Genomic DNA, 10,464 nt, shown 5'->3' with positions numbered 1-10,464 from the left:
GTCCTACTCCTGCTGGTCTCAGGACCAGATTTTCAGAGGTTTGTCATCCTCTGGCTGCAGGTTGGCTCCCCCAGTTGCAGGTCTCCTCAGCCCCACATACCGCCAGCTCCTTTCTTTAGCTTATTAAAACAAAATTCTGTCCATGGAAGAGTTCCTAATGGTGATGTAGAACTAAGTGGGACATGAGTTCTCCATTTTTATAAAATCTCCTGTAGCTTGTTAGTATTAGATACTCAGAATTTACTAATTAACTAGTTACCTACTAGGCCATACGTTAGTTTTCAGATGTAAAAACATCTTTAGCATTTAGGCTTCAGTCATCAACTTTTTTTTTTAGTCCAGTATGTGTTTATTGGGATGGCTCTCCCTCATCTTGATCCAGCTTCCCTCAGTTGTCTCCTCCTAAAGAAACATCCTCCTGGGGGTTGGGGATTTAGCTCAGTGGTAGAGCGCTTGCCTAGGAAGCGCAAGGCCCTGGGTTCGGGGGGGGGGGGTCCCCAGCTCTGAAAAAAAGAACCAAAAAAAAAAAAAGAAAAGAAACATCCTCCTGTGACTCTTGCTTTCCCCCTTGAAGGCTAGCAGAGGACTGGAGCAGGCAACACACAAGACTTATTTGTATAGTGCTAATGACCCTGGTGGGATTTTAGCCTCCTGGGTGGTTTACAACCATGGATTAGAAATTAGGAGCTTTCAAAGGGGGAGGTTGGGAGGAGGCTGAATAAGTAAATTACTTTAACGAAATAAATTAGCGCTTTTTTCTTCTACAGACAGTTGAGATCCTTTGCAAAAGATTTATTCTGATAGGAAGGTTTTGCTTGTTTGTCTTTGTTTTAAGGGAACTCATAGCAATCCTCCTGCCTCATCCTTCTAAATGCTGGGATTACAAGCATGAGCCACCACGCCTGGCTTAACATTAGTTTTTTGAACAAAAGATAAAGGGCACAATACACAATCCATCTGACGGCTTACTTCCATGGGCTCTCTCAGGACGTGGGTGTCTTGTGGCTTGTAGAACCTTCCTTCCATGTGATTTTGCAGGTGGTGGACTGTATCTGAGCGACTCTGCACTGCCTGGGAGTGCTCTAGCGCTTGAATCTTCTACTGTCCTTTTAAAATATCTAGTAGCTTTTCGAGAGGAAGGCTCATGTAAGCCCAGGCTGGCATCCAGTTTGAAAGCAGAGAATAACATTGAAACATGGGGTCCCATGTCCACTTGACAGGTACTGGATTATAAATGTGACAGACACTGCCCAAGTTTTCTAACACCTCGTCCAGTCATGGCCATAAGAGGCTGTGCACAGGACAATGGAACAGTGTGCAGCAAACTCAGAAAGCCATGCCTCTGAGGTATTGGGATGTTCTGCCTTACACAGCAATGATAAGCAATAACGCCTTCCAGCAAGGCCTGGTGGCATTAATCCCAGCACTTAGGTGGCAGAAGCAGGTGGATTTTTGGAGGCCAACCTGACTCTCCATACTCCCCATGTGTGATCATACACATACACTAACACTGACACCAATAAAGCCATTCACTATGATGCTATCCTGAGACCCACACAAGCCACTGCCAAGTACTAGGATGGTACTGCCATTCAGGCTGCTATCTCAAAGGAATAGTGTAAAGCCAATTTTTTCTCCTTCCAGGGACTCATACTAGTTGTAGGGGCACCATGTGTGGAGACTGAGAGCCCTTCAGCTCAGCAAGGCTCCTCCCGGAAGCCTGGGGACCTCGCTGCCCTCATGCCCCGCCTTTTCCTATTTCCCGGGTCTGACGTGAGTGTTTCCAGGCCAGCTGGAAATCGACGGGGTAGTGGTGATAGCTCTGAGACTGCTGGACACGCCTATAAACTGCAGCCGGGGTCCAGAGTAGCGAGTTCTCAACCCCCATCCTTAGCTGGAACCAAAAGATCAAAAGACCGGGCGATGGGCTACTCCCGCCAGCTGCTGCTGTGCCTGGGAGCTGCGGGTAAGTGCTGTTTGGTAGTCAGCACCAGCCAACCAGAGACACCTAGATTTGTGGCCGCATTAGCAAGAGACCAGGTCTCAATGGGTCCTTCTAAGGTGGCCTTGTGCTTCTAGATAGAGTGCAGCAAGAAAGGCGCGGAGCGTGTCCAAATCTCAGAATCAGGTGGGGCCTTGGCACTACCTGGGAGGAAGGTAGAGGAAGAGGGGTGGGGTGCTGCACAACCCGGAGCGGTGCAGCGCCCAAGTCAGTCCGTGAGAACTCTTGAATAGAGGACGTGACATATGTCTTGGGTGACCCAGTTGGGTGGTAGGTGTCTAGCTTCAGGCTCTGTATGCACCAGCTGGGCGGCATTCGGGGTGTGGCTGGAAGCAGGGTACCGCTGAGGGGCTATCTATGTCCTGCGTCTCCCACATTCCGCATCTTCTTCTAATCCCTCTTTCTCCCTGTCACCTTTCAGGAATTATTCTTTGCTCCAACTCGGAGTTCCAGGCACCCTTTCTAACACCCTCGCCTTTGCCGGTGCTGGTCCTCAATTCCCAGGAGGAGAGAATCATCCCTACGCCCAGTAGATTGAAGCCGGCTTCCCTCCCAAATCCTCTAGGTGAGCTTCAGGCTCCTTCCTTTTCTTGGCTCACCCTCTCCAGATCCCTAGGCCTGGACAGGAGCTCGACTCTTTTCCCTTGCACCTAGGCAAGCGGGGGCCTTGGGTGATTAACACCTGTGGCGCCAGCGGCCGGAGGGGACCCACACAAACACAGTGCGACCGGGCATACACAGGAAACAGCGTGATGGTGACAGTGGGGGCTGCCGGGCCTCTCAAAGGCGTGCAGCTGTGGCGGGCGCCAGACACCGGCCAGTATTGTAAGTGCCTGGCAAGGGACAGCGTGGCAATCACCTGCTAGGCTGAGGCTCTACAGTCTAGGGAAGGAGGGCCCAGAGCCCCACCGCTTTATCTTCAAATATTACGTAGGGATGCTAGTGTCAGTCACTATCATTGTGCCATTGTCTGTCCTTCTATGTTAACCATCGATAGGACAGCCGCCTAATCAACGGTGGCTCCAGATGGGGGCTTGACTCTTCCCGCCATCTCCGTTGACACTCCTGAAATACACGTGGAACCTAAGTGCAAACTCGGTCTGCCCGTCCCTTCACAGTCCATCTAAGTCTCTTAGGAAGCTTCCAGACCGCGGCTTCCCGACCTTGAGCCTCTTCCCGCAGGATCTCCGCCTACGGAGCGGCGGGTGGCAAGGGCGCCCGAAACCACCTGTCACGGGCGCACGGCATCTTCCTCTCGGCAGTTTTCTTCCACAGTCGCGGGGAGCCGGTGTACATCCTTGTGGGGCAGCAGGGCCAGGACGCCTGTCCCGGAGTAAGCGGGCCGAGTGGGACAGGGGCGCCCTGGCCGACAGCTGGGGGAGGAGAGAGTCCCTGGTCCCCTTGGTGCCACCCAGCGTTTCACCTTGGTGCCACCCAGGGGAGCCCCGAGAGCCAGCTCGTTTGTCTGGGAGAATCTGGGGAGCATGAAACGACTGATGGGAGCGAAAGGGTCCCAGGCTGGAGACGCTGGGCCGGCGGGGGCGGGGGTGGCGGGGGCGCCACCTACATCTTCCGGGTAGGTGCACTGGGTGCTGTCGCCTCGACCCCCAGTTGAGTGTCCCAGGCCCTTCTTTCTCTCTCGCTGGGTTCCCGGGGCTCAGGACCCAGGCGCGGTCCCTGACCGGCCACTGGCCCCATAGCTGCGCACAGGGAAGCCAGAGCCGCTGCTGGTGGCGGCGGGAGGTGGCGGGAGGTCCTACAGGAGGCGACCTGAGCGCGGCTGGACTCAGGCGGCCCCCGAGAGGCTGGAGACCCGCGCGGCGGCGCAGGGCAGCGGCAGGAGAGGAGGCGCGGCCGGTGAGCGCGCCGCCCGGAGGGGAAAGGCGGGGGAAGGCGGGCAGCTCCGCACCGCCACTGCCCGCCTCTTGCTGTCGCTTCACAGGTGTAAGGGGCGGCTGGACGTCGCGGGCCCCCTCTCCGCAGGCCGGACGCTCGCCCGGGGAAGGGGCCGAGGGCGGCGAAGGCTGCGCGGAGGCCTGGGCTGCGCTCCGCTGGGCTGCGGAGGGAGGCTTCGGAGGCGGCGGCGGGGCCTGCGCGGCGGGCGGCGGCAGCGGCGGCTACCGGGGTAGGTGCACCGGTTGCGATGGTGGTCGGGCAGCCCGGGTGATGTGACGGGAGAGCCTAAGTGCCTGGCCTGAGCTTTCCAGAGGAGAGATGGGGAATGTCCCACTCTCCACTGTGCCATGCCCCAGCAGGTGCTCTTAGAAGGTCAGACCTGGTCAGACTTGGGCGGGGTGGCATGCTCGCCTGCACGCGGGTGCTGGAGGCAGAAGGATTCCAAGCTAAGTAACTAGTGAGTTTGAGGCCAGGCTGGGCTACAGACTGGTCTGGTCTTGTCTTGTCTTGTCTTGTCTTGTCTTGTCTTGTCTTGTCTTGTCTTGTCTTGTCTTGTCTTGTTTTGTTTTGTTTTGTTTCAAAACAGGATTTCTTTTTCGAGATAGGCTGTCCTGGAATTCCCGCTGTAAACCAGTCTGGCCTCGAACTTACAGAGACCCGCCTGCCTTTGCCTTCCAGGAGCTGGAATCAAAGGAGTGCACGACCACCAGCCAGGCTGGTCTTCTTTTGTTTTTTACAAAGAGCCAACTTTCTTTAATCACTACAGAAACTGCAGAAACAGGCAGATCTCTGTGAGTTTCAGGCCAGCAGAACCCACAACGGAACCCTGACTTAAAAACAAAAAAGGAAAGCCCAAATCAATTGCAAATCACACATGAAATTAAATCAAGTGCCTGTTCCAAAAACAAATCCTTACTTTGCCAAAGTCTAAGGAATTTAGGGCCGGTCTTGTTAGCATGCAGAGCTGGGAGGGTTTAAATTAAGGGCAAGGATGGTTTAAGTCTGTAGTTCTCAAAGTGCGCTTATCACAGAAGTTATTAGAAATAAAAATTCAGGGATGAAAGCTGAGAGGATGTTGGTCACACATTAAAATGAAACTTAATTAGATGGAGGGAGTCAATTTAAGTTATCTTTAGTTCAACACGGTAATGACAATACCGATATTTTTGGTTCTGTCAGTGTGGGGGATAAAACCCAGCCTGTAGTCAAACCCAGGGCCTTGGGCATGCTAGAGAAATGCTCTAGTACTAGGCTACATCCCTAGTCTCAACAACCTAAGAGAATAGTTCTGAGATTTCTTGCTACAAACAATGGTTTATTGGCTTAAAGGATTGCACGATGCACGCACATTTCGAAGTCTCAAACACAATAAGCACACGATTTTTATTTGTTGATTAAAACTTAGTTATCATGATTAATTTTAAAAAGAAAAGCAAGGACGATGTCCAGAACCCATGGCTGCAGGACACGTGCTGGCCATCTGCTTTAATTGGTCCTAAGATGCTCTAGAGTTTGGGGCTACTGATGTAAAGAAATAGAACCCCTGGTCTCTCAGGATGGGCCTGTTCATAAATAGTTTGCAACACATCCTTGTTCACACAGGAATGAAGTTTGTGGGCTGAACATCCCTCATTTCACAGAGCAGTATGTGGTCTGGATGGGCTCAGACAGACAAGGGTTCTAGTCAGGCTAAGCCAGGTCTTTGGGATCCAGCAGAACAGTCAGTCCCCCATCCCCCACCCCCTTCTCTAGCCTTTCAGCAGCAGCTGTATAGCAGCGGCACTGTAGAGAAGGCCACACAGGATTTACAATGGGAGATCTTAGCTTTCCTGCCAGTCATAAGCCAGCTTCCCACACAAGGCAGCTGGGTGCTCCTCCCCCAAACCCAGTCTCCTTTTTGTAGTTAAATCTTCTCTTTGTCACTCTCCATCTCTAGGCGGTGATACTTCTGAGTCTGACCTCCTCTGGGCTGATGGGGAAGATGGCATATCCTTCGTCCACCCTAGTGGCGAGCTTTACCTACAACCTCTGGCAGGTACTTACCCTGAACCCCAGCCTCTCAGCCTGGCCAGCCATCCTCCTCAATCCCTAGATCCACACCATACATAGGTACCGGCTGCTCTGAGCTGTGAGATACCCAGTTCTTAAATGGTGCAGGAACATCTGAGAAGCATCCGTGAGTTGTGATTCTAGTACAGGTATTCCAAACTGCTAGCCAAGTGTCTTTGCTATGAATTCTCTCCAAACACCTCAGGGCTCATGGGTCTCAGAAGATGTAATGTCCAGGCTTGACTGACGTCCCCAGGTTGGGCCAGCAAGATGGCTCAGCTGGTAAAACCCTTGCCTCTCAAGAAGCCTGATGACCCAAAACCACGGCAGAAGGAGAATACAGATTCTGACTTCACAAGCATGTGCACGCATGCTTTTGTCTGTCTCTGAATGAAATCGGTCAACAGAAAAGAAGTCCCCAGGGCTCTGACATCACCCTGTGTGTTGCTGTGCTTGGGACCACTGCTCACTCTACACTCCTGACTAGAATTAGCCATGTGCCTGGAAAGTATGTCCCTTCCCCATCCCCACTTCCCACCCTGCCATACCTATTCTTTTACTCAGAGTCACAGAGGGCGATGTTGAGGTGGAGATCCGAAGGCACCCCAATTGCAGTCACTGCTCTTTCAAAGACTGCCAGTGGCAGGCAGAGCTCTGGAGGGCTGAATGCATATGCCCAGAGGGCATGGAGCTAGCTGTGGATAATATCACATGCACGGGTATGTCTTCATAGAGCATTGGAAATGCATCAGGACTCAGTCTCTTGTCAAGAACATGTAGGCCAGTGTGGGAGGCAAGATGGATATTTAGATATAGATATGTATCTAAAAATGGCAGTTGCTATGGAAGGTATCAAATAGTTAAGGGGCTCTCAAGAGGGAGAGTTGCTTTTGTCTAGGACAACTGTGGGTGGCATCGTGGGAAAGTAAACACTGAGATGGGGCTCACAGCATGGATGAGATTAAGGGTACCCAGACATGGTAGCACACACCTGTGATCCCAGCACTGGGTGGGCTAGAGCAGAATTGAGAGTCTGAGGCCAGCCTGGGCTACTGGGAGACCCTTTCTCAAAAATAAAAGACAAAACACAAGACGAATGAGAAAAATACTTAAAGGTGGAGGGACAGAGGAGCCTTCCCCCTGGAGATGACGTTCTTTCTCCCTAGGCCTGCCAACCACCACAAGCCCTCTGATAATGATGGGAGCTGTTGTGACAGCCTTGACGCTGAGTCTCCTTATGATGTGTGGAGTCCTAATTCTAGGTATGGGCATCTAGCATGACTGATGCAAGCTGACCCTTCTCTACTAAGGTGTGATGGACTTCTCTGTGGTTCTAGGGTAAGTGTGGTTGACTTCATGGCCCTTACCCCCACAGAGCAATGGTAGATTCCTCTCAGCGTTTAAGGAGTAGTGCTGGACTTTTGGAAAGGTGTTCTGGGACAGCAGCATGGACCTGATGGGTAGGTAGATGGTAGACTTCTCTTCTCATCCGCAGTGAACCAGAAGAAATGTCAGAGCCTGCGGGGAACCAGGCTGCCAGGCCCTGAGCTTGAGCTGAGTAAGCTGAGAACCTCTGCCATCAGGACAGCACCCAACCCATATTACTGTCAGGTGGGGCTCAGCCCTGCCCAGGCCTGGCCTCTGCCCCAAGGGCTCACTGAGGTTTCCCCAGCCAATGTCACTCTACTCAGGTGAGTCCTTGACCACCTCCTGCGATGGTATGCACCCCGAACCCCTGCCCTTTTCCCCATCCTTCCTCCTGTTGATGTATTATGAATTCCAGAGAGCATCTAACTCAAATCCCCTGTGCAGAGGAAGTTCCAAAAGGCAAAGTAACATGTAGAGGGTCAGCTTTTGCACCACTTCTGGGGTGCAGAGACCTGGGAATATGACTGTTCTGGAACCCACAGCTTGCCTTTCTCCCAGAAGGGTCTGCATTAACACAAGGAGAGGCCTTATCCTACATTAGGACCCTGACACTGGCCCTCTCTTCTGCCCCAGCTCTGTGTGTCAGCATTAGCTTGTGTCTGAGAGCATCCCTGGCCCAGAGAGAGCTCAGAGAAGGTCATCTGGGCTTATGGGGTGAGAACCAGAGAGACAAAGGGGCATGGCCTCCTACATAGACCATGTCTGTCTATGCCCTCCCCTTCCTTCCAACTTTTTCTCTTACAGAGCCCTTGGCCATGGTGCCTTTGGGGAAGTGTATGAGGGACTAGTGATTGGTCTTCCTGGGGATTCCAGCCCTCTTCCGGTGGCTATCAAGGTGAGAAGGGGTAGGACTTCCGCTTGGGGTAGGCCTATGGAAGGATGGGCTGTGCTACAGCCTTCGTTAATCACCTCCTAAAGCACCAGCCAAAGCTTAGGAGTGTTCTGCTTTCCCTCCCAGACTCTGCCGGAGCTCTGCTCCCCTCAGGATGAGCTGGACTTTCTCATGGAGGCTCTCATCATCAGGTGCACCTGAGGGCAGCAGGAGGGTGTGGTGGGAGGCAGCATTAGGGCACAGAGGTTTTCTGCACTTTAATTGGATCTAGGACTTGCTTATCTCCCCACAGGTGACGGGGTATATGCACCATTTCCACTCAGCAAGTTCAGCCATCAGAATATTGTACGCTGTGTGGGGCTCAGCTTCCAGGCTGCCCCTCGCCTCATTCTGCTGGAGCTGATGTCTGGTGGGGACATGAAGAGCTTTCTGAGGCATAGCAGACCACACCCGGTAAGGCCCTTCTCTGGGCTCCCCAGACCTTCTAAAATCCTGACCATTTGTTCTATGATCTGGATGAACTGATGTACCTTCTGCCCAACTCAGGGACAACTGTCACCTCTGACCATGCAGGACCTATTACAGTTGGCCCAGGATATAGCTCAGGGCTGCCACTACTTGGAGGAAAATCACTTTATCCACAGGTTGGAAACAATCTTGACTCTGGAGACCCTTGGCCCACTTGTCCCCTCAGAGCATCCCTCTCTGTACACAACCTTTAAAGAAGTGAATCAGAACAAGCCAGAGCACCGGTGTGCTGGCATGACTATTTAGTCTGTTCCACAGAGACATTGCCGCCCGAAACTGTCTGCTTAGCTGCAGTGGAGACAGCCGAGTGGCCAAGATTGGAGACTTTGGAATGGCAAGAGATATCTACCAGTGAGCAGGGACTGGGAAAACTGCTCCTTCAAGGAGGCTGGCTTGACAGCACCGAAAAACTCATCACTTTCTCTTTACGTAGGGCCAGTTATTATCGCAAAGGGGGCCGGACCTTGCTCCCAGTGAAGTGGATGCCCCCAGAAGCTCTCCTGGAGGGCCTTTTCACATCCAAGACGGACTCCTGGTAATAGCACGTCCCCTGCTGTGCTCCCCTCTTCTGCCCTGAAGCTAATCCTATCCCTTCATGCCACCTCATGTGATGGCAGGGGACGCTACATATGATGGGGCTTGCTTGTTCCTTCCACCTGATATAGGTCTTTTGGGGTCCTGCTCTGGGAGATCTTCTCACTAGGTTATATGCCCTACCCTGGACACACCAACCAGGAGGTTCTAGACTTCATTGCCACAGGGAACAGGATGGACCCTCCTAGGAACTGTCCTGGGCCAGTGTGAGTTAACAGTGTCCCCCAGGGAGGGAGTTATTAAAAGGTTTTGGGAGAGATCAACTCCTGCCTCTCCCCAGGTACCGAATCATGACCCAGTGCTGGCAGCTTCAACCTGAGCTCCGCCCTGACTTTGCCAGCATCTTGGAGCGCATTCAATACTGCATTCAGGTGTGCCCCCACCCCACTCACAGCTCCCCAATATCCCTTTGATCCCCTCTAACTACCCTGGTTCTGTAGGGCAGGAAGAAAGCCATAAAGTAGCCATGTGGTTCCCTGTCCCCCAACTCTCCCATTTCAGGACCCTGATGTGCTGAACTCGCCCTTGCCCATGGAACCAGGGCCCATTGTGGAGGAGGAAGGGGCCTCTGGGCCGGGGAACAGGTCACTGGAAGGTCTTAGATCCCCAAAGACCCTGGAACTGAGTTCCCAGAACTTGAAAAGCCGGGGAGGAGACCTTCTTGGCTCTCAGCTGCCCTCTGGCCTCAAGACCCTCACATCCAGATGCCTTCAACCTCAGAACATTTGGAACCCCACCTATGGCTCCTGGACCCCAAGGAGCCCCCAGGGTGAAGATTCAGACATTGACCTTAGCAATGGCCCCTCCTCGGATTCCTTTCCAGGCGAGCAGTAGCCTCTGCCCCCTGCAGTCTCTGCTGCATGTTCAGGCATGTTTCAGGGATGTCCAAGCGGCCTGCCTGGCCTTTTTACACTGGAAACCATCCTCGACCCTCTTGGGGAAGGCCTGGGCTACTCTCAGTCTTTGGAGTCAGTTGGGAATCCTGGATTGTCCACTCCCTATAAGTATCTTTCCTCTGACCCATGCCAGTGCTACAAATGTTTTTAGTAATGGTGATGGTGATGATGATGATGGTGATGATGATGATGATGATAATAAAACCCTTCTAATTCTTCAGTTCTCTGAGTGAATGTGA

The 10,464-nt window shown here is 52.7% G+C and overlaps 1 protein-coding gene across 1 annotated transcript; it reads left to right on the top strand.

Annotated features, from left to right (window-relative positions):
- Positions 1 to 3,587: 3,587 nt before the first annotated feature.
- Ltk (leukocyte receptor tyrosine kinase) lies at positions 3,588 to 10,445 on the top strand. Its single transcript, NM_001107763.2, has 14 exons — positions 3,588 to 3,859; positions 5,835 to 5,933; positions 6,514 to 6,666; positions 7,114 to 7,209; positions 7,443 to 7,638; positions 8,120 to 8,210; positions 8,334 to 8,398; positions 8,531 to 8,660; positions 8,754 to 8,851; positions 8,994 to 9,086; positions 9,169 to 9,270; positions 9,401 to 9,535; positions 9,610 to 9,700; positions 9,831 to 10,445. The coding sequence occupies exons 1-14, from the start codon at positions 3,808 to 3,810 to the stop codon at positions 10,161 to 10,163; spliced, it is 1,734 nt and encodes a 577-aa protein (NP_001101233.2). The 5' UTR covers positions 3,588 to 3,807; the 3' UTR covers positions 10,164 to 10,445.
- Positions 10,446 to 10,464: the final 19 nt, after the last annotated feature.

Source organism: Rattus norvegicus, chromosome 3, assembly GCF_021556685.1.
Source record: "Rattus norvegicus strain SHRSP/BbbUtx chromosome 3, alternate assembly SHRSP_T2T, whole genome shotgun sequence".
NCBI classification, from domain to species: domain Eukaryota; kingdom Metazoa; phylum Chordata; class Mammalia; order Rodentia; family Muridae; genus Rattus; species Rattus norvegicus.
Note: the sequence above shows the minus strand (reverse complement) of the source record. Positions and strands in the feature narration are given on the sequence as shown.